General features: G+C 35.9%; 1 protein-coding gene across 1 annotated transcript in view; it reads right to left on the bottom strand.

The window, feature by feature from the left end:
* Nucleotides 1-3,315: 3,315 nt before the first annotated feature.
* The window catches only part of LOC149781877 (putative cytochrome P450 12e1, mitochondrial), a 44,560-nt gene continuing 22,144 nt past the window's right edge, over nucleotides 3,316-25,731 (bottom strand). Inside the window, exons 8-11 of the mRNA XM_089936069.1 lie at nucleotides 19,800-19,966; nucleotides 14,683-14,761; nucleotides 9,614-9,817; nucleotides 3,316-6,488 (exon numbers count right to left, since the gene is read on the bottom strand). Coding sequence (XP_089792195.1) covers nucleotides 6,381-6,488; nucleotides 9,614-9,817; nucleotides 14,683-14,761; nucleotides 19,800-19,966 — 558 coding nt within the window. The 3' untranslated portion in view covers nucleotides 3,316-6,380. The remainder of the gene's footprint in view (nucleotides 6,489-9,613; nucleotides 9,818-14,682; nucleotides 14,762-19,799; nucleotides 19,967-25,731) is intronic.

Genomic DNA, 25,731 nt, shown 5'->3' with positions numbered 1-25,731 from the left:
GGGGCCGAGACCATTTATTCGCGATTATTGAGAAAAAAATTAATGTCGCATCTTCGCAGGGGGCTCTGTCTATACCACATTTTTTTTGAAGTTTGTTTGATTCTGTTACTTTATCTAATTGATTTTGAGATTGTGTAACCAAGCAATTTGTCTGCGTGATGATATTTTTTGTGTGTTTTTTGGGGAGATCGCACATTTCTCTAATTCCCTTGGTCTGATCAGCCCCTCTGCTGCTCACTTTACTGTTAAGCAAAGATAAAGTAAAGACTGAAGTGATAGGAGTCAGAAGAGTAACGATGGGAAAGACATCAAATAAGTATTTGGGTGTCATCAGTGTACAATTGGTGAGACTGGATGATGATATATGACACTTGAGAGCGACTGAGTGTACATAATGAAGGGAACACCACAACATAGATCAACTGGGCTGGAGTGTATTCCATTTGCAGATACAATTTGTGTCCTGTTGACCAAGTAGGACTTGAACCACAGTAAGGCTGTATCATGAATGCCAAATACATGCTGGAGACGGTGAAGTAATATATCATGGTCTATTGTGTCAAATGCTGCAGACAAATCAAGGAGGGTGAGGACTGTAATCTTTCCGCTATCCAACGCAGAGAGAATAGCATTAACTACTTTTAGAAGAGTATTTCAGTACTATTGCAAGGGCGATATGCAGATTGTACATTGCCAAAAAGACTGTTTGAATTTAGATGAGATACAAGCTGGGATAGAACAACCTTTTCTAAGATTTTTTATATGAATGGGAGATTAGAAACTGGGCGGTAGTTCTTTAAATCGTTATGGTCTAGTGTTGGTTTCTTCAGCAGAGGCTTTACAACGGCAGTTTTGAAAAATGATGGGAATTCCCCGGATGAGAGAGAGGTATTAATAACATCAGTTAGTGAAGGCAATACTGGATCTAAGCACTCAAGCAGCAGTGATGTTGGAATTGGATCAAGTTCACATGACTGGTGCGCTCTTCATCAGGATTGTACGTACGAAATCCATAGAGACAGGTTCAAATGCTGCTAATGGCTGCCGCTCAAATTCTGTATCCCAACTGTATGGTGACGACGAATCAATTGAAATTGTGGTGTCAAGCTTATCTCTAATGGTTTGTACTTTGTCACAGAAGAAATTTGCAAACATGTCCGGAAGGTCGACTGGAGAGAAGGTAGTTGGAAGTGGTGTTGATTTGTTCCTTGACATTAGCTTGTTAGTAATCTCGAAAAGCTTTTTACAGCTGGAACTTTCCATGATCTTAGTAGTGTAGTGGGCTGATTTCGCTGCATGGACTATATTTGTGACATTCTTCTTAGCGACTTCATAGATTTGCTTATGAATAGTGAGTCTTGTGGAAAGCCAGAGCCTCTCAGCTTTACAACAGTCTCTTTTAGCAGTGCGAAGTTGGTCCATAACACTGCTATACTATGGAGAATACTTTTGAATTGATACTCTGCACTTGGTAGCTGGGGTATGTTTGTCAAGCAATGAACGCAGACAGTTATCGAGTTGTTCTGCGGTAGGAGGTAAGCAAGTTGTTAGGTTAGCTTGGATGTCGTGCAAGGACATGGGATACCAGGGAGGACCGTAGAATGTTATCATCAGGTCTATGAAGAATCCAGTCTAAAATGTGACCATGTTTATGGGTGGGTTGGTTAACTGACTGTTTGAGGTTGAAAACATTAATGGAATCTATGAGTTTTGATGTATTTGAGTTTCCGGGACAGTCAAAGTGAAAGTTGAAATCTCCAAGAATAATCAGGTTGCCACCTATCGAATTTCCATGGTCCAGGAGATTCGGAATCTGCTCCAAACAGAGAGAGAGTCAGCCAGCTAATGAAATGCTGCTATTGAAATGTCGGGGGATGGGGGGGCAGGTTTGGGGGGGGGGGTGTAAACGAACTTTAATAATGCAATACTTACCTGTCACTACTGAAGGATTCCGGCCTCCCACCCCACTTGATGGCCCTAGCATATTCTGGATCCTAGTCAAAGAGGAAAGTGTGCCGCATGAGCCAGTTCTTTCTTTTCTAGATTCCTAGAGCGTTCCATATAATGGAAAATTTGAATTTATGAGCTTGGACTAGGGACTTAGTGCCCCAGAATGTAAGCAAGGTAATAGTATGCCCGGAAGATAAAAAGGTAATAGTAACAAGCAAGTATTGCATCATTAAAATTGGTTTTAACCCACCCACCCCAATACATTTTTCCCGCTTTGAACCACGTAAATGCAACTGGAATGTCTCGGGTTTACCTGAAATTGGCAACATCTTAAGAAAAATAGCAGCATTTCAGATAGCTTTTATAGTTCTGAATGCAAATGACTCATTTTTATTTTTAGAAAAGAATTAAGAGCAAACTTTGCTTAGTCAAGATCAATTTTATTGTTTCATCTTGTAATTGCCATCATTGTAATTTCCCGAAAATTACAATGTAAAATTAAGTATAATAAATCACTTGGCTACAATCAAAAAAAATATCACAAGGGGTGGGGGGGGTCTATACAAATATGTAAAGTTGTAGGCAACTTTTACAGCCTGACTTAATGTGAGAAAGCGACGAGGAGCTGAAGAAGCGAAAGAAATGACTTTGTACCTACAACACTGTAAATAAACACGTAGAAATGTAAATATACATGTAGCACTGTAATCTATGACATAAGACGAACGTCTAGACTCAAAGACGCTTACATTATATGTCACTGAATTTTGCATAATATGTGGAAGTTACAAGTTAAAAAACAACTATTCGAAGAACAACATTATACACTGCATAACAAAGTATGCTGCGTACCGCACTTGTAGCAGAGATTTCTTCACACACAATTACACTCGCTGGTAACCATTTACCGAGAACGTAATGCACATGCAGCTCATCTTTTGACTTGAATAACTTGATATATATGCTCAGTGGAAAGTTTTGTCGGGAAATAAAAAAAAGGAGTTTAAGAAACGGCGACATGCCAACCAACATATAATCTATCGAGATTGTATACAAACAATTTAACACTGAAGATATGTAGATTTGTGTTTGGAGCAACAAATGTAAAGAAACAGTTTCGTATGTCATCTGAAATGCATTCATATAGCTATTATTGCCAATGGAAAATTGTGTCCGGACAAATTGGAGCATATAACTTGCCAAGTCAAGAGCACATCTGTTGCATTTTGTCATCTTGTATCTTGAAAGGAGATGCAACTCTGGTGAAACCAGAATGTAATCAACAATTACACAGCTCACCTCTGATCTTTAAATCGTCTCCCGCAGCCATTATAACCATTATTTCTCCTGCAGAAAATAACTGTATAAAGTGATATTTTTATTGGCAACGAAATGTTGGAACTTTTGACAAGGCATACTAAATGTAAGACATTTTTTGTTAAAAAGTTATTTATATGATATCGAAGCAGAGTACATTGTTCTTAGAATATACTTCAGAAGCTATTAGCATTGTTCACCCTTGGATTACCTTGATTATCTACTACAGCTGTGGCCACACATGAAATGTTTGACGTCCACTCCTCAAATATTTAGACTCGTTCACATGTACAATACATAACTAACCATTTGAGTACAAGCTGGTAGAATATACAGCCTATCATTGTTAATATGAAGGTTTGATCACTGAATAAAGATTTCATTCATACTTCAACTTGCACTGGTCAAAAGTGCTTTTATTATTAGCTAAAATATCTACAGCACGGACAAATCTGTTGTGTATGGGCTTCAAATGCCAAATGTGTCAGTGAAGCATACCATGTTATTAACTTTTATCTTCATTCGTTCTTCGTCAGATTTCATGATTCGAACATAAACCCATAAACTCAAGATGAAGCAGAAATTATACCTCACATTAGCAATAAGCATCTCTTCACAAAGTTTCATCAATAGGATTTATAGGTTACTGCATTTGTATGGGAAAATATGAACGAGCTTTTTCGGAGTAATATTGCACGACACTGGGAGTGAAGTATTACTCCGAGGGAAAAAAACAAGTTCATATTTTCACATAAAAATGCAGTAACCTTTTTATACACTCATTAAGCTTTCTTACCTAAGGCTTTATAATAAAAGAATGCACCACAAGAAACGATGTTATTAAATTTATGCTGTATTCGAAAATAAATACACAACCGTAGGTTCCTCAATACATAGTAACGATATTAATGTGCACATAGCACCGTCCAGCGACCTTTGAATTTCATCGCGCACTCGAAATTAGATCAAATAGTTCTCGTTTTGGTCTACTTAAAATTGAAATTTATAGTCATATTGTGAATATATGCATATTGAAACAACTTTTCCAGTTTAAACTGGAATGGACTGTTTTACTGTCTATCCAACTCAATTCTGCTTGTGATCGACTGTATTTACTCGGTCAGTTCCGTACAATGTACATGTTATTTAAGCAGTGGAGGGGTCGGCGTTGAGGGACCAGCTGCACATGTGTTTCCGTTCCGTCATTGTTTGGAATCATAATGTGAATTTTGTAAAATTCTTTGAATTGAAATTATCAAACAGACGCTGTGGAATATCACATTCTTTTTGTTTTTAGTGCAGTAAGGAGACTGATATCTATTGGTAATGTAGCCGAAATTGCAGTACAATCTCGCGGTATGTAACAAGTTTTGGAACGTGTGACACGTGTCTTGTAATTCAGATTTAGAGAACTAAGTACGTACATTTTGAGGAAATTCAGGATACAAAAATGAAAGTATATTTATTGTAATTCTTATTACCAGCTAAAGAAGACATATGTTTCTGTCATGTCACTTGCATGCTCTTTGTTTTAGGGAGTATGTTCACCGCACCTATTTGCATGACCTGGCTTTTATCGCTAGCCTAACATTGTAACACAGCTGTTGATTGACAGTCCATTTAGCCAGCAGAAATAAGATTTCTTCGTCGTCTTGGCTGTTTGGCTCCGGGATTAGATTTCCACCAAAACCTTCAGTTCCATTTTTTCTCGAATTTTTTGTATTTTGACTGACGTAAAATGGTACGTATTTTATAGATATGCAACAGCCCTTGGCCTCAATATGTTTTTCAATGATATTGTTATAGATCATAGAGAGCACTGGTCATGGTCTGAACCATTCTGTTTGCGAAAAATTACGAACATTTCTCCTAAATAACTAATAAATGATAAGAAAGGTATTTTCGATACTATATCTCTCACGCTTGTTGTGGACGTTGCGAATTATCATGTTTATTCGTTTGCTGGTTTGAAAGTTTCATCTTTACTCGGTGAACCCGTCAACATCGTTACTATTATGCATGTTTGAATGTTTCGTTTGTGATTCAGCGAACTCGTCAAAATCGTTAATTTTAGCATCTCTACTTTCAAAATGGACGAAACAGCTTGCTTAGTTTATTCACAAACAAATGTAATAAATCGAAAGCCAAAGCCAAGGTGTCTGGTACATCAACGTACATTGTTTGTTAACAATCAAAGTAGTTCCTAATTCACGATACTATATTTAGACAACGTGTGAAATATGAAGGCGTACACTGAAAAAATGCTGCACGATTCTGACAGCATAAATTTAACGGGAAAAAAATCAGCATATAATAAAGTATGAATACATTGTTGCAAGACACGGACAAGAATCCGATATATTATTTTGTCTGCTGTGTTTGTACTTCTTCAAGAACTGAAGATTGCTTAAAATACTATTTTATCACCTATGCTGAGATTTCCCAATTTGTCACGAACACGCTTAAAAGTACATCAACAACACTTTGCAACAATCACCCACACGCGAATAAAAGTGTCAGTTTGATAGATCGATAACAGTCTGTGTTTCGAAGAGAAACTTAATTCAAAAAGTATGATAGGCCATGATCGGTCACAAAGGCGAGAAAAGTTTACTCGACTTACTCGCACCCACAGTGAAAAGACGGTTTACGCAAATTGATGAGAAACGAGGAAATCGCAGCAGAGGCGCTTAGCGGATTGAATACAGCATGCCAAATGCTTGTATGGTCAGCTAAATTGCAAAAACTTAATCAAAGCCTTCCAAAATGAAATACGGATCACGGTAATCTTTGTTGAAAGGGCGTGATACTAACAGATATAAATTATCATTAGTTTCATGGCGTTGCAACCAGGCTATGTATATATTTTTATAGGTGTCAACGCCAGGCATAGTAGAATAGCTCCTGTTAACTTGTTAAAAGCGAGTTAAATAGAATTATATCAATTGTGAAGGTGCAGATAAAATAGGTGATAAAAGTGCTATATATTATTTTGTTAATATTTTTTTCAATGCTTCCATAACTTGCATGAATATGATTTAATAATTTTCAAGTTAGCTTTATGATTTTCTGAATCAGATATGTTTTGGAGCTGAATAAACTATTCTGCAATTTCATCTTGGCGTCAGTCGAACTTTCAGTGGCGGCACAAGGGCATTCACAATTCCTTCTCCAATTTTGATCTCCTCATTCGTCTGACTAAGTATGTACTTCTTCAGCAACTGAAACGAAATAACACTTATTGATTGGATGGTTACCAGTAGGCTGAGTGCCAGTTTCAGGGCACCCATTTTATTTTCCTAAACTCGTCAATTTGTCAAAATTAGGTCGACATATTTCTTGCTAGAATTGCAGATTTGTTGAAGAGTGTGGCTTTAGATCGTTCTTTTTGTTGGTATTTTGTGGGGTTTAATGGCACTTTTAAAACAGTATTAGCAACATCATGCCAATGAAAGACACGCTGGGTTTTGAGCCAGACGCTCTACCAAATGGGCTCCAGCGGTCCATTTGATCTTGTACATAGAACTGTACAGTCCTCTTTCTTGTCATAACACTGATATACGTTATCTGTAGAACTAATAATATAAGTTTATTCTGTACTGCCAATGAAAACAGTGTGGTATTTTGAATGACAGTTACAAAGGAAAAACAGTGATGCAGTTGTTGTATATATTAATTTTTCCTCGTCATTCAAACTTATTACAAACCCTGCAGCACCTAGAAACCGAGCTGCCTTTTTTTAATTAACATACAAGATATACGTATATTGCATACAATGCACACATCAATATGACGTGTTTTAAGGTTTTGTCCAAGTTATCTCAACTGCTCGTGCCGTACTGTTGAAGGTGACTAAGTAAATGTAATACGCATCCACGCACCACCCACCCACCGCCAATACCATTATTGTGGCCAATATTTTATTCTTTATTCTTTGGTATATATCTCTTAGCTGTTGATGTTAGGGTCAAGAAACATAGGAATGGTGTGCATCTCAGTGATCGCACCATGCTGACCTAAACCATGTCACTTTGAATAACATATGGGATTTAGCTGGTTTGAATTGAATTTTAGATCATGTGCCAAATTTAAATTTTCATCCACCCTTTACAGGAACATGTTAAACGTTAAGGACACATTTCTCAGTGCTTTAAACTAGGTTGAAGTAACCTATATTTATGTATCATTTTTTATAATATTTTTTATGGTTTGCGATTTGTATAGGGACAAGTTGGAGGATCAATGTCTTTGGAACTATACTTCAAGTTTTATGTTAAGATCTGTACTCTTTTCCAGGCCACCAGCTGGCAGAGTGGTATACGGCGCTTGCCTTTACATATATGACTCGTTATCTCACCTATGTCTGCGCGAGTTCGAGTCTCAGCTCTACCAACACGGGTATGTGAAGGCTGGCCAGTATCTTCCCGTGGGTTGATGGTTTTTCCCTAAGTCTTCCTCTAGCAAATATACTGGCCGCCTATCTTGTTCTCAATATGGAATTAAACTTAAATTCTTCCCAGGCCAGCTCAAGTTGACTACTTCACTGTGTCCCTTGAAAAGACATTCAGCTTACATTTCATTTCCATAGCATGATGTAGCCAGTAAACTATTAAAATGCCATTAAAACCAATCAAAAGGCCAGTAATCTATTAAAATGCCATTAAAACCAATCAAAAAGCCAGTAATCTATTAAAAATGCCATTAAAACCAATCAACAGATAATAATCTCTTCACCTAACGTAAATGGAGAATTGGGGGACTGGATTGACGTGGTTATTTTTCCACAATTTCGGGATATTCTGCTTGTTTAAATTTCCTGATTTTGATTTTAGTATTTGACACGATTTGTTTTACCCCTTTCATTTCCACGATGTCAAATCTTCCCGATTTAGTATCGACCATAAAAGTTTCGAAGATAAAACCACGCGGAAATGTTCACATAAAAGGCTTATTTCACGGTGTTTTATAAGTATTATCTTGCATATGAAATAGTTATTATGAAACCAGTCTGCCAGCTCTTTGATGTATTTTGATATATTTTCCTCTGACAGAACTTCTATTATTTGTAACTGTAGCATTGACATGCTTTTAAAAAAAATGTCTGATATATCTGTGATATCTTACGAATCCTATACTTTTTGCCTATCCTCTTAGCAGTATATACTTCCCACCACCACTGATTTTAAAAACGAAAAACATCAATAATAATTTTAAAAAATGCCTAATATAATTTCTAACCTGTTACTAAGAGGTCCACAACACTCATCTTGTTCATGTTTCAAACCAAACGGGAGTTTCTTTACTAACACGACCTTCGTATTTACGTGGTTGTCTTGTGTGCGTGTTTTTTTTTTTTTTACAGACAGCGGAGTGCTTTTACTCGTCGTCTGTGAAAAGTGCCAAATAATTCCGCATATTTATATAACTTTGGACGTTGCACCCATTTGAACCCATGTACATAAAAGTTACACCGCTGGTTCAATTTTTGGAGACATATTTTAGCTGGACATTGACAATATTGAATGTAGTTGGAACAGTTTTTACCTTCTATGAAAATGGACTTTTCCGGCAACCGGAAAAGGTCCGCAATCAGACTCGTTGTTTACCCTGAAAAACGTTGTTTGGTTTGAAAGCGAACACAGTGACAGTGTCAGTGACTCCGTAGCGGCAATCATGTTATAAATTATAAATTAGCGAAAGAAATGTCCACGTTTTGTGCACTTTTTATATCCTTGATGATTTTCGTTTTCAAAATCGGCATGTTAGCATCATTGGCTAACAAGCAGAGCGCTTTGGGTTCAAATCCTACGGACACCAGCATAGGTCAGTAGCAGATTGGAACATTTCCTGGACCATAATTTCTCTACAGCTAGATACTTTTAATTATGCCACGTTAATGCTTAAAATGCATGAGCTTCCACACACACCCAACCCATTGCAAGAAAAATATGTTTATGGATCCGACTGCAATAGTATCTCTCTGTTTTAGTTCAATTGCTTCAGTACCTAATAGTAGATTTTACTTTACAGAAGTTATTTCAAATATGAATCGGTCAACCAATTACTTAATCTGGATGGGACGCCAGTCCATTGCAGGTTAACCCTGAAAAATGTTGACTCGACCTGCAACTGAGTTTAATAACTCTTTATTTCCACACCACCAATGTTGTGGGAGCTGTTTAGCGTTACCCTTGTCTGTATGTCACACTTTAGTGAAGGCTTTGTGTTTGGGTTTGTTCCTTTAACACAGTGGTAGGGAACTCATGTTCCAATAACACAGTTCTAGTATTTATTGTTTCACAAATCTCGACTAGAAATCAGCTGATAATGTACTGAATAATAATACCTCAATTACTGCCAGGTAGACTTCAAGTTCAGCCATCCTCCGTCCCAGACAAGATCTTGGGCCGAAACCAAAGGGAAGATAAGCAAACGGGTGGTTGATTTTACTTGTGGCATCACGAAGCCATCTCTCTGGCATGAATTTTTCTGCATCCTCAAAAAAGCCTTCATTTAAGGAGATCCAGTCATTGTGAATCAACACCACAGACTGAATAATAATAATAATAATAATAATAATAATAATCTGTGCACAGCAAAAGTATGTAAAAGACATTAATATTACGTAGGGAGCTGGCTTCTTCCAATTTTGTTAAGATAACATATTAAATCCTATCCTACGACATATAAGTATACGCTTACCTGTACGTTTACATCAAAAAGTGTACACTGCTTTGGTTTTTCTTTTTTTTTTTTTTTTTTTTGGTGCACATATTCCATCACAGTCCATCCCTCACCCAGTTAGTTTTGACTGGACGTAACTGGATCATAGACCAATCGCCTTAAACGTTACGAAGGTCTCATCACCTTGCAGAATGAACGCATCAGGAAAGTAACACAACGTACACAAAACAATATCGATATATTTCGCAAAATAAATAATGGCCCAAATATGTTAAATTCAACATAAAAGCAGGCAATGCCTATCTTAAGAGATAATGTATATAGTAAGGATGGGATCAACGTGTGGTCAGAGCTAATTGTTTTACAGAAAAATATTCAAGAGAATATAAATGTTGATTAGTTCTTTTTAACCATCAAAATAATATCCTGAGATGTTTTAAAAAAGATGAAGACATGCAGAATACATTTAATAACGACAACTTTGATAACAGCGGCATCAACCTTTATAGCACTAGGAATAAATTGTAACTGATGTGGGTAACAACCAATCTGATTAAAATCTGATCTCCACTGTCTTACATGAAGATATGACAATGACGCTTAGGGCTCATGTTCTGGTGACTTTTGAATTAGTCGATGGAAATACAGAATTCAGATATCTGAAGTGAATCAAATCGTTCGGCGTACATTGATGCTCTTCAACTATACTTCTCAGTCTCCCAAACGCGAAGACTTCATCTGATTGGCTGATATAATAGCTATTATGGTAATACCACGGGTCACATGCACGTCACCCCGAATAGGTCGCTGCCAGATCATCACGAAGGACATTGGAGATCTAATTTTAATCAGACTGGGGTAAAAACACAAATCTATATTCGGCCAAACGTGCGGTAAAACCTAACATAATCTCGTATTAGATCAGATGCAACTACTCCTGATCACACAATTTGTCAAGCCAAGGATGTAGAAAACAATTTCGAAGTTGCGGCTCATCCTGTCCCTAAAAATGAAGCTTACAAACCGACAAATGTGGAAAGCAAACTCAGCTCTGGATTGTTTTTAAAAAAATGCTGTGAGAGACAAATAAAGAGGAACGAGCAGTTTCTACGGGAACAACAAACGCAAAGATCAGCAAGATTTTACTGTTTTCCTGACAATTTGCAGAGCAAAACACCATCAAATTAATAACCTCGTGAGAGTGAATAGTATATGTTGATGGTTATCACAGTAATTGAGGTTTAAAATAAAGTGATCTTTCTAAGAGTTGGTAATTTCAAATATATTGATTGAGATTGTATTTTTAATTCAATATGACAGGACCATTTTAGATGGAATTAACGTTGTCTCTCATATTTGCAATCATATATTTAACCACTATTTTACAAATGATTGTCAGTTATCATTCGTCCAACGAAGCTGGCAGTCTTGGTCTCAGTGTCTGTCCATTATTTACACTTTCAGTTCAAGGACAAAACTTGCTTATCATTTAAGATATTGTATGAAAGTTATTTGTCATATTAAACTATTGGCGATAATGTGCCTTTAACCAATAGGATATATATTGTTTCAAAATAAAGTCGGTGAGAAATCCTTAACTTTCTTGAAAGACATTTTTGCAGGGTAAGAAATAAAGATGGTATACATTACGTATTTTTTATCAATGCAAGTTTTACAAAAAAGGAATTCGCTCTGACACAGTTGTACTTTGTTTTGTTTTAGTCTGCATTTTTTTCCCCCGTTTGCAATGAATCACACATTATTGTATCATTTTGATAGCACTTAAGTTGTAATATATGCATTTTCAAACTTTTTTTTTTACATTATGTTATATTTCTTTCTGGCTTGCAGTGACATCACTCAATGGCTGGAGCTTGTAATGTTTTTTGTTTCTGAAAAATAACTCCTTGAAGCGATCTACACCATTTATTAATTACATGACAGTTGTGAAAAGGAGACATAAACATTAAACCCTAGTGTCGGCATAACGTAAACCAGCTGATGGTTTTTATCAGTTCTTATATAGTGTGGAATGTCTGGTTCCTTGATGCCAAGAACAGTTGAGTGACATAGTTAAAGCCAATTTGATTGAGACTAATACTACAGTCTTGGCTGATTTTGTTATTTAAATCTCTTTGCAGTACGTTTAAACGATCTTGTATAGAAACTTCTATGGAAAGGTATCCAGACGATATGCATATTATTGCATTTTATGTTTTAGAATTTTTATTATATCACAGTAATACAGCAAGACTACTGGTACATCAGCACATTTAAGATTGGAATTTATTCGGCATGCAACTTTAATTTATTCGAAAAACTATACTTTTGGAATTGTGATCGTACTCTTAGGATTATTTAGCATTTATTTCACAATGTTGTAAGCTCCTTTTACATTTCACTTTGTATTCCTGGGAAATAAATTTTTTGTTCAATTTCACTAAACGTTTTGGTTTTGCTTTTTCTGTTACGTAGTTCAAGACTAAAGAATCGTAACAACATTCATCGTCTTTGTTCAACTTCTTCAGCTTTCAGGTAATATTAAGTGAAAGTATTTTTGAGAGCACTTATAGAAGGTCATATTTTTTATTTTGTTTCAATAAATAAATTAAATATAAAAACGATTCTCTCTTTATGTGATAATTAAAGAGCGGAAGCTAAAACGATGTAATTACGTATGCCATCCATCTATCTTTCATTGGTATTTTAGTAAATGTGCCACACTGGGTCGTAAAATCAAATGCTCACTTGCTTGGTCGCTTTAGTATTAAAACTAATCCATACTACGTTTTGGAAGACCAATGATTTAATGTAGAATCAAAGTTACATGTTGTTTTTAAAAATATGCTGACACGTGTAAACATGATTTGTATTTTCAGCACCATATTTTATGGAGTGATGATACAGTTTTAATTGTCGTCAGTATAATGTGAATGTCTTTTCCGCTCAATAACTTTTGCAAGGAACAGTGTTCAAATTTGAACAACTTAATTTTGATTGGATCATTGGATGTGGTGGTTTGCCGCCGCATCCAATGAAATTCACATACCCGAAGGACAGAAATATCTGCTCGATACGCCAAGGTGTAATAAGTTTATTATATCAGATCCTTGGCTAGCGAAGATGGTGTTAGCCACACTGACATAATTTACCACAATTTTTTAGTCATGTCTTGGTTTAAATCCTATGGCGAATAGCGGATTTTATTTCTTTAGCGGAGTACATTTCATCTGGTTTTTCTTTTTCAGTGGCGGATCTTTTGACAGTGATATGGTTCTGAGTTACATAGAAAAAAAAATTATCAAAGAGCAACAGTCTAACCGCAAACTTTTGACTTTGAGATAAAACGATTTCAGATTATAAACATTTTTTTAATATAGTTTTGCAGTATCCTTGCATTTTAAAAGCATCATTAATTTCAGTAGTCCGATTTCAATATCACGATATCAAGCGTTGTTTTATAGTGTATAACGTCTGTAGATGGGGTGGGTACTTGATTATATATATAGTACGTAAGCTGTATCAATGACTTAGTTTTTAACCTTGATTCAGAAATCACTGAGACAAGTAAACAACTTTCTATTTTTATTTTATTCTCGGAGTAAAATAATTGATTGTTATCAAGGTCATACTGGGAGTACGTGATTTTAGATGTAAACAGTCTCAATTTCGCAATTCAGGGTTTTCCGAAATTGCGCAGTATTTAGATTTAATAGTGATGTTTAGAGAGATATTTCTAAGTTTGAGCTTTTACATTGGACACTGGAAAAGTGTTTATTTGTGACCAGTTTGAAGTTATATTTTAATTTTTATTCAGATTATTTGGATTCTAAAAGATTCATTCTTTTTCCTGGAAATATTTGAGTGCTCACACAGAATTCTTGGACAAAGACATGTCTTTAAGTTTTATTTGGAAATTCAAACACCGGAATAGTATTGTCTGTGAAATAACAAAGAACTGTAGACACTACAGCGCTATACTGACTACAGTATACGTCATCGCCTTCCATTTTGGAATTTTCGTCGGGACTCGAGAACTTGAATTCATTAGAACAATTCATTACTAGGACTTCAAAAATTTAATTCGTTGATCATTCTTGGATTATTTTTTGATTTGATTCTTAAAACTGTAAGTTCTTATTTTTTTCATTTTTACATTGTTTTTCCAAGGAAATAAATTATTTGTTAAATTTTTCAAAGCTTGTTGTTGTCACTCTTTCTTTTGTTACTGTTTATTAGAGTATAACACGTTGCATAAGAATATATATATATATATATATATATATATATATATATATATATATATATATATATATATATATACTGAACTGGAGTTATAATTTATCAGTGTGATCATTTTGTTTCTCATTTTATAACATCGTATCAATTGAAAGTTTACAGGCATGCAAATTTAGTCTTAATCTAATTGCCCACAACGGAGTCAAATTTAAATACCATCCAATCCAACTGCAGGACTCCATTTTCAGGAGTATGCCCACACACAAATTGTGATAGTGAATTTCAGTTCTGGTGCTATTCAGTTCTTTGGGGTATGAAGCAAGATTCGTCATCTTGCACACAAAACGTGGACAGGTTGGTAAATGGTTTGTCTGAATAACGTAATCTTATTATTATTACTTTGAATGTTCTTCTTCGGAAGAAGCAGCAACTCAGCGCCTGAAAAATATTAGTGCATTAAAAAATGTCTGTCGTGTTCACAACAAGACTCACCCCTTTAGGAACAAGGTATCCCGACAACACCAGATCCTGTTTGAGGTTTCTTGAGTTAGCCGGGGCCACGGCATACAATCTGCAAGCGTGTAAATAGTATAGTTTTGATTAAACAATTATAGGTCACAAAATTACTTATCGGTTTATCTTAACAAATGACATGTTTCCAAATTATCAGAACCTCGGTTATATCACTCATAGGTTTATAATAACCAATGAATGTCCCCAATTATTCAACCTAGAGTGTTTTTCTAATTATTTATTTATCCGAAACATCAACGATACATGTCCAAATACACTGGTCTACACTTTTTAGAAGTCGTCTGCTTCAGAACTAAAATGTGCTATTTATGATGGATTTTGATGTGCTGTATTCAAATATGACAATTAAAATAACTGAATGGCTACTGTTTCCAATATATTTAAGTCTTACATTTTACGTCTATGTATATTGTGTAGATAGTAGAGTTTAAATCATAAATTGTAAACCAGGGTCTTTTCATGTGTGTATGGTTGCTTTACATGATAATATTTCACCTATCATTTTTATGTAACACTTTTTAAAAAAAAAAAACAGCAAAAGGGTTATATAAATTTATTACGAAACAAAAGGCAAAAAACTATTATGTATATATAAGAACATAGTTCAGGCCTTATTCAGTGTCTACTCGGCGCTTCTTGGCTTGTCTCTTGTATTAATTAAATGGAGCATCTCCTGTCACTGTCTAGCAATGGTGTCTACAAGCATTGATGGACTTAATTTGCCATGATAGCGTTTTTCCGTTGTTACAATATTCTGGGGAAATCGCTCGCCGTGCTCGTCGCTCACTCCTTCGCATTTCGGTTCGGAAAAAATCTAGAGGAGAGTGCAAAAAATATGTCTTTAGTGACATGTTGTAACCAATGCTTTTGAATGACTTGAGGAAGTTTTCCTCCAACTTCCTGTAGTTGTCTGCCTTGTTGTTTCCGAGATAATTGGTCGTCTCTAACTGGAAGGCTTTCCATGCCGTCTTTTCCTTGCCACGCTGTGCACGGTCTAATGCATCATCTCGAAGGGGTTCACGAATCTAAGGACCAACAAAGACACCTTCCTTTATCTTAGCTTCACTTTACCTTGGAAATTTTACATTGAGGTACTTGAAAGCTGCTTGTGTATTGTCCATGACCATGACAAAGTTCTTCATCAGGCCCAGCTTGATGTGCAAGGGTGGTAACAAACTCTTCCTTCGTTCAACAAGTGGGAGATGCTGAACACACACCCCCCCCCCATGCTCCAGTGAGTGTCGGAGTGGCCAATCTCTCTTGATATAATGGGAATCTCTCGCACGACTATCCTGTTCATAGAGAAAACAGCAGTACTTTGTGTATCCCTTCTGCAAACTAAGCAATAGAACAAGAACCTTCAAATTGGCACAAAGCTGCCACTGATGTTGATCAAAGTTTATGTACCTCAAAAGTTGTTCATGTTTTCTTAGGTTTCCTTCATATGGACCGCATGACCAACTGAAATTGTTGGCAAAACATTGCCGTTATGAAGCAAAACAGATCCAAGTTTCATCCTCGATGAATCAATGAACAGTCTCCACTCATCTGGATCATGAACGATGTTGGCTCTCTCCAAATCATTGACACTGCAAAAGGCATAGATTTCCTTTTCCTGTTCAACCACTGGCGAAGATTTGTAGCACAACCGTTCCAGCAGTTGTGTGGGGCCCACCTCTTGTCCTGATCTCCAAGTTTGCAGCGAAAATAAAGGTGATAGGATTTCTTAACCATAGTGGTTATATTGCACTTTTGTGATGCAAAAGTCACTTCACCACAAACATAGCAGAAGTTTTCTGCATTGTTCACACAAGTACGAGGCATCTCTGCTCACAATGGCTCACAGAAACGTGTACCTTTGCAAAATCAAACACTGACAAATAAGAGAGCACGATACTGTATGATTTCTAGAACTGATATAAGGTAATTTGTTCAGCAGAGGAATGTAAGCTTAGTTATGTTTGCATCGTCAATGACCTCTAGGAATAACATGATTTCAATTTGTATCATGCATGACGCAATACCAGCTTCAGATTGCATCATTCATTATTTTGCCTAAGAAAGCAAGTACTGTCCAAACCCATTCATATATTTATTCATATATCCAGTCAAAGATGTATTTCAGTCATTTCTGGTTTAAAATAAGATCCCTTCCCTTTATAGCTCACTTACCCTTCACCATTCCCAAGTCAAGGGTAGTATATACTGACCCAGTATCATATCTTTAAAACTAGAGCCAATGAACAATTTTAAGTATCATTTTCGTTTGCAGTGACCCAGAATTAGTCAAGTTTGACTGCATTTATTTCAGAAGCATTTTGGCTGTAGACCAGTGTTTTTCGACTCTAGTTAATACATTGCCACTTTATATCCAGATCAATGACGCACTTTCCCCTAACTTACCTTACCCTTTTCTAAATACTGATTTGTCGGAACTAAAGAAGCATCCCTTAACAATCCCAACCCCTACTATATAAAGTATCAGTTTTACGAAACTAACGAAATGTCCCATAATATGCTCCTATCTGACATAGTACCTTCGATTCATACTAAGGTAAGAAAAAACTGTAGTGATTTCAAAAAGATATTTATTATCAATTTTATTACTGATAACTCGTTGTTCACATTAGAGATCAGAACACCTACCATTTTATTTTTAATTTTAACAAGTACACAGATTTACGACTGAAAGAAATGCATCGCTTAAACCAGTTATTCGTCCCTATTAGTACTAATGTCCTCCTATTTGGATCGGCTGAGCTATCAAATGACCTAAACACCCCACCCTACCCTCCTGTTTCAAATCTTCCAGACTTATATGAAAGATACTAATGCTTTTAGTAATCGTCCAAGATACACTACCTACTGGAATGACCTCACTTCAACACTTGCCACCGAATCCTTTTATCTTCCTTTTCCAGTTCTCCCCCTTTTTATCTCTTCTTTAAATAAGTTGTTTTACACTTATTTTTGTTTAAAATTTTCTAGCATGTATTTTCATTATTCGTTTGTATTAATGCCTCTGACACACGCATAATTTTATGCACGTCTTTGCCACTTTTCATGCACCTACTTGTGTATTTGGAGGAGGGGAGTTGCTAAGCTATGATAACTTGTAGCCCGATCCTATGTGCCCTCAGTATGGCAATAAAATGTTCAAACGAACTATTACAACTCAAGTGTATCCAAAACAACGATATATCCCTTTAAACTCCAGATTATTCGAACCAACTACTTTTTCCATTCAAGTATTTACATTTTATGCACTCCTTAGTCGTATATCCAAACTTCATTAAACAATTTAAGCTTTTTGCAACTATATCGAATACCTGATTCTCCGTTATTAAGACGAACCATATTATATTTAACTACTAAACTTTCTGAGCCACTTGCCGAATATCCAAACTCTACAGTATTCAAACCAACGATAAGTCTCTACAATTATGTAAACATTCTTCGACCTCTTACCAGATATATGAACTCCAAATTATTCAATTACCAAACCAGCGAGATGTAAACATTCATCGACACTTTATCGGATATTAGATATTCCGGTTATTCGATTATTCGAACTATGGTAATGTCCTTGAAACAATGAAAACATCGTCCATGCTTTTCCTGATATCCGAACTCTACAAGTATTCGAACCATGTCCTTATCCCCCAACGATATGGGACAATCGAAGTAAAGCAATATTTGTTTCGAGCAGTTCTGACAAAAGTCATGGTGACTTCCTATAATCTGAGAATTGACACTTGGAGATATGGAAGCAATATAATCGATAGAAGCGAAAGATATTGCATGACTCTGCCAGCCATCATATTGAAAATGAATACCATTTATTTTAGTATAACCTGTGTATTCTACCTTGTGTGTAAACCTTATTCGAAAATACTTTTGGAATAAACAATCTCGTGTACAAGTACATTGAATTGTTAACTTCTAGTAATAAAATAATATGCTCATTAGTGAAATGTGTTTATGAAGTGTTTCCAATAGGATATTGTTATTTCTATGAAGATTTGAAACATGATGGTAGGGTGGGGGTGTTTAGGTCATTTGATAGCTCAGCTGATCCAAACAGGAGGACATTATTACTAATAGGGAACTTCTATTTCTGCCTCAAGGTAGTTTGTGATTGAGACCCCTGATCTAGCCCATACACACTGACAGGTAATACCTAAAAGTGACATGTCGAAATAAAACCCGCGTTATGCACACACAAAAGATTGTGTATATTTATCCATCTTCTCATTTCCAGGACATGACGATTACCGTTTCGAGCTGAAAGTTGTACATATAGCATTTCATAATCAAGCAGTATTTGTGATATTTGTAATATGTATTCTTTTATCACGTAAATACTTGTGATAATAAACTATTGGATTCGTTTTCTATCGTTCAAATAATATCGCCCGCCCTTGTATTATTCATTTGCCCGGAGAAAATAAATGTAACGTAGAAATAATAATAATACTAATAATAATGTGACTTGTTCCCCACTGTCCTTTTTCATTCCCTTACATCACCCAAAAATTCCCACCCCAGACTCCATTCCATCAGCTTAAGATTTGGTCGCTAGATTTACCCCTTACGAGCTTGGAAGCTTCCATCAAATACAGCGTAGCAGGAGTCGTACGACACGATGCAAATATATAAGCACGATCTAGCACATGGCTCTCAAACAAGCGGCCCGCGGCTGCATGCGGCCCGCCAATCCGTATCACGTGGCCCGCAAAAATGAATGGGGTCACAAGGTGTCATGAGAGATTACAAAGTTGGTGCGGCCATGGGGCCATTGAAAATACCTTCATTCGGCCCTCAACGTAGTTTGTGATTGAGAACCCTGATCTAGCACATACACACTGACAGGTAATACCTAAAAGTGACATGTCGAAATTAAACCCGCGTTATGCACACACAAAACAAGCATGCCAGTTCTTCAGTAAAAAGATACAGAGATAAATCAGGTCGCAATTTACCAAGTAAGTATCACAAACACATACATGTGATATATAAAACAGCTATGTCAATTTACACGTGCAAGGCTGTTAGGGTGTCCCCATCACGTATACCTTAGGGTCTCCTTTACGAAGGCTCTGACCAGTTTAAGGGCCCTGACGTCCTCTATGTCCAATAGATCCTTATTCTTCAGTGCACCAAGGATCTCCTCCCGAACTTGCTCCTGATAGTTGGGGTGCTTGGCCAGTAGATATAATACAAAGGAGAGCATGTGGCTTGTCTATAATAATAATAATAATCGTATTTAAAGACAAATGGTATTTAAATGACTTCTAAAGAACTATGTCACCCTTAAAATCAAAGATTTGATTGCCTGAATGAGTTCTATGCATTTTCTTAAAACCAAAAGCAGTAAGAAGATCGCAGGTTGAAAATGTTTTTCTTCGTTCTAAGTTTTAACGCGTCTGTAAATGCCATATTACTATTAGCTTCCAGTAGCGGACCAGCGACCTTCGCTGTAGTAGAGTTATTGGAAGTCTTGTTCGTAACACACACTTGGAATGGGTGTTGTTTTGGTGTGTGTGTGTGTGTGTTGTTGTTGTTGTTGTTGTTGTCTGTCTCTTTGTCTTATTTTGTCTGTTTTGTTGTTGCCTTTTTCAAGGCTTATTAAACTGGATTAGTATTTGTAAAACACGTACGTCTCCAAAGCAGACTAAACAATCAAGGTCCAAAAAAGTCAATAGTTAGAAATTCACAAATTTATGTAATGATGTGAACATTAATCGGGTCAAATTATGAAGAAAAAACATAGATATATACAAACCTTTATGCATCTACCTTTGTTTCTACGTTTTCGTGATGACAATGTTTTTTCACGAAAGTAAAAAAAAAAATATGTAGAACAAAATTAAAATATTGTCGTAATGGATCCATAACTTCAATTTGTCAGTGTTAAATGACGTTTGATTAATCGTGCAGTCTTGGTGTTTGTTAGGGTTTAGTTTTTGTTGTTTTTATTTAATTTTTTAATTTTTTGTTAAAAATACAAACCAAGAGGACAAAATTTAGGATCATTCTGCTGCAATCGGGTCATAAAGATTGTATACTAAAAATAAAAACGCTTAGTTCACACATACTTGAATGACCGCGGGCAAAAAGGAATAAAATAAGAAAAAAGTGGCCCAAAGCGAGTCTTATATGGATTTCCAGACAGTAGTATAGGAAGAACATATGGTGGCGAGTCTGAAATTCATGGTAAATAGAGCCGCAGAGTTACGGAAACTAATGGGAATTAAATATTACGAATGACGTAATGAAGACTAATGAAAATTAAACATTACGCATCTCACTGTGGAGTCTAATGGAAATTATCGTTTGAGCGACTATAGACCCCAATGGTTCTTTAGCATTACGTTTGGTCCACTGTAACTCCAATGGGAAGTCAGCTATACTTTTGGGCCACAACATACTCTAATGGAAATCTAGCATTTTGATTGGGCCACTCTTGACTCTAATAGGAAGTTAACATTACAGTCATGTCACTGATGACTCTACTGAGAAAATAACATTACATTTTGGCCAATATACTCTAACAGAAATTTGACACTGCGGACGCCAATATGAACTCTGACGCTAATTTTACATTACGCTTGGGCTGCTATACACTCTAAGAACATAACATTATGGTCGGACTTCTAAATAGTTTAATATGTTTTCTTTTAATTTAAATTCTAAATACACTCTTATTATCATCGGTAGCCAAGGTTCCGATGTGATTTACACATTGGTGTATCTATGTGTTTCGGGTCTGTGCATTTCATTGGATGCAGCAGCAAGCCACTTGCCACTGCCAGTCCGTGCTTGCACACATACCTTCCACTCAAATACACCTATAATGGTTTCTCTCTGGTGCACAGTCATACTTTCGATGTTAAACTTCCAAAGTAGCTAAAGGTCAATTGCCCCACCATTTTCGGCCTAGCTACAATGCACCACGCTATTGTTTAGTTAGCATGACATACTGAGGGAGGCAACTCATGAAATCCAATACGTGTGCAAGGACAAAGTACCAATATATCTGTTCGATCAGCCAAGGTGTAGATAGGATTATCATATCGGAACCTTGGCTAGCGAAGATGCACTCTAATAAAAATGTAACATTATCGATATGTCATAGCATTTTTAATCCGTTTTCAAAGTTAAATATCTGACATGATTTATGTGTATGATTAAGTTTCGTGTACTTTATCAACTATGCAAACCGATAATAACAAACTTTCTTCTGGTGCACATGATAAAAAATAAAAGAAGAGCTGCGGTTTTGTAACTGTTAAAAACAAGATGGTTACCCTCTTAATTTTCCTCCTTTGGTTCAAAGATGAAAAGTTATATCCATACAACTAAACAACTAAATGTAATATTCCGGATACCAGAAAATATACTTGGTATTACTAGTCGTAAAAAGATGACATACGGCATCGATGCACTTTTGACTAGATCGGCTAGACAGAATATATAAAAAGACCACACACACACACACATACACACACATGTAGTCATGTATATTTAATTTAATGTAATTATTTATTTGTTAGTTTGAAGTTTATTTAAAATTCCATTGCATGTTTTTGTAATGTAATTTTGTTCACTGGATTTGGTTCTGTTTGACCGGACTGTTGTAATAATAGAAACACTGTATCTAGTTTCTGACCTTGATTCAGTACCAGTGGCAGTTGTAGTAAACAACATTTTTTATTTATTTTTTAAATTCTTTTTCAGAGTATGAATTATTCAGTTAAGTCAAGGCCATACATGGACTACGTGATAATTATTATGAAGGAAAAAAACACTTCTATTCATTCTGGAAATATAAACTCTTGACCCCGATCTGAGCATCTGCTTTGCGTTTTAGTTAGTCTTATAACTCATGTTATGATAAGAATTAGCCATTCGGTCTCCAAACATATGTTGTGACCAGTTTGAATTGAATTTTTTTTCTTTTTCAGATTATTTGAATTCAAGATTATTTTCCCTGGAAATACATAAATGCTCTTACAAGATTCTTGGACAGAGACATTCACTAAATGTTATGCGGAATTTAAAACTGGAATATTTTCTGTGATAAAACGAGGAACTGTTGACACGGCGGTACTTCGCAGACTGCATCAAACGTCATCGCCCTCCATTTAAGATTTCATCGAGATTCGAACTCAGGTTCATTCAGGACTTTGTAATACTATTACTTCTAATTTTTAATTCTTGAATTATTATTTTTTCTCTCTCATTTTTTTTCACTTTTTATTTGAAGGAAATAAATCATTTGTTACATTTTACAAAGCTTGTTGTCTTCACTCTTTTCTGGTACTTTTTATAAGAGCATAGACACGTAGCTGCGTTTACAATATTACCGCCGAGAAAGTAAGAATACATAATATAAGGATTCAAGAATGTGAATGTATGGTACATAATTTGATGTGAATGCATGGTACATAATTTGATGTGAATGCATGGTACATAATTCGATGTGAATGCATGGTACATAATTTGATGTTAATGCATGGTACATAATTTGATGTGAATGCATGGTACATAATTTGACGTGAATGCATGGTACATAATTTAACGTGAATGCATGGTACATAATTTGATGTGAATGCATGGTACATAAATTGACGTGAATGCATGGTACATAATTTGACGTGAATGCATGGTACATAATTTGACGTGAATGCATGGTACATAATTTGATGTGAATGCATGGTACATAATTTGACGTGAATGCATGGTACATAATTTGACGTGAATGCATGGTACATAATTTGATGTGAATGCATGGTGCATACTTTGATGTGAATGCATGGTACATAATTTGACGTGAATGCATGGTACATAATTTGATGTGAAAAAAGACCTAATCCTCTTTCCTCATTATTTGTTGGTGAGAGAGATATAAGATGGTTGAGCTAGCTCATTTAAGAGTTAATTTTGAAAATTGATCGTTTGTGGTTATATCCTCTCTCTCTCTCTCTCTCTCTCTCTCTCTCTGTAATAATGAGGCTTTCGCATCACACATACATTTTATAGCGATTTTATAAGTTCAAAATGTATGAAATATTTTAGCGAGCGGACCACAAATTGTATTTATGAATTTCAGTGTGGTTATTGTTTATAATCAGGAGGTAATTCTAAAATTTCCACAGTCTCATAGTGTTCTCCATCATGTTCAGTTTTCCTCAAAGCCCCACTGCTGTCGTTTATCATAAATTTCACCATACTTCCAATCTAACTAAGGTTTGTAGGGATGGAAATTATTTGTTAAAACATGTTAAAACAAAATCTATCTGACATAAACCGTTCTTTAAAATAATCAAGCTGGTAGGTTTAAACGACGTTTAAATATTCAGTTTAGAATCAAGTGATGCAACCCTTTAATTCAGTTACCGAAATCGCTCGTAATTCCGTTCGTTTTGGTGAGTGCCCCAAAAGTAGTGATGTCAAAAATAAGACTCGGGTAAATATTGGTGATCAGCTGGGGCGCTGGAATACTTAGAACCGTGAATTTGGGCTGAACACGATTATACATAGCGTGCTGCTGACATCTAACGTCTACAACCCTGACGTCATCAAATCATGGGTTCCAGCTTTCGAGTGAAATCGGTTGACCCACAGATGTCGCCAGTCAACATCGGATTCATTAGTAAACATGCGAAAAATGGCAGGGTTTCTCGGTTCGAGAGAGAAATTACATGGCTTATATTGTGATGAAACGTCGATGTTATCTCATTTTAATGGAACCCAACAATATATAGGATCCAGTAATTATCAGATGATTTGGCATAGACCACTCAAGTGTAAGTGGTTAGAGCGTTTCTAGCTCAGTCATACCAAAGACTTAAAAATAGGGCACAAACAGCTGCCTCCTTTGATTCTCAGCTTTTAGATGTTAGTGTTGGGAATGGTTAGCCTGGTGTCAGGATAATGTGACTGGGTGGGACATGATGCTTCAGGTCTGCAGCATAATGCCCCAGTGCTAGACAACACTATAAACTACCACACTGCAGACATCGTTGCGATGACTGAATATTTTTTATAGAGCTACGTTAAAAATTAAAATCACAAACACACACACACGCGCACACACACGCGCGCACACACACACACACACACACACACACACACGATTTGGCATATACAACGTAACGGCGGCATTGGGGCTTTAATATCTAATACCCTCCCAAACGTTATGCTAAATTTTCATAGATCCCAAAACAACACAACGGTTGTAAAACATTTTGAATGGCAGATTCAAAATTTAAACCCGAACAAACACCACTGACTTAAATTGAAAACAAAAACCAGTATAATTACACTAATAATAAGATAAAGAAAGAAAACCAATTAAAAAGAAACAACAGGCGCTCAATACAATATTACATAGAGAAGTGTACACAATGCCCCTAAGATGGTTGAGAGGGGCACAAAGTGTGTCCACTTTTGTGATTATGCCTTTGAATGGGATTTTGTTCCGCTCTGTCTTTAAAATAATAACACTAGATAATGACACACGGAAACATTTTCGTGAATTTATAATTTATAAAAATATGTATTAAAATTGTATTGTAAATTTTTATGCTGAATTTCCACAGGGCCTAATTGTAACATTCATACCAAATATGATACCAAACTGAATCATTCAAGAATAACATTGTGTAATATATACGGAATACGTAATTCAACATCCCTTGCTTCTTTCAAATTATCATTAAAGAAATTCTTTCTAGACCATCTGGAATGATATATTAAAAGCTCTGAATAGAAAACTTTAAAATCATATCCATAATTGATATATATTTGTATGTTTCCCAGTATAGTCACACATAGTCATTCATGTCAAATATGTACGAATGAGTGTGCGACGATACATGGTTATGTGCATGAACTTCTATTTTTATTATTTTATTACAAAAACTGAGGACCACATGGCAGATGGGTCAGCCATGACCAGATGTGTTATCCTCGTTAAAGATAGCTTATTATTATTATCAT

This window comes from Sinohyriopsis cumingii, chromosome 15 (genome assembly GCF_028554795.1).
Source record: "Sinohyriopsis cumingii isolate HCF-2022 chromosome 15, ASM2855479v2, whole genome shotgun sequence".
NCBI classification, from domain to species: domain Eukaryota; kingdom Metazoa; phylum Mollusca; class Bivalvia; order Unionida; family Unionidae; genus Sinohyriopsis; species Sinohyriopsis cumingii.
This window is presented reverse-complemented; position numbering and strand designations above follow the sequence as displayed.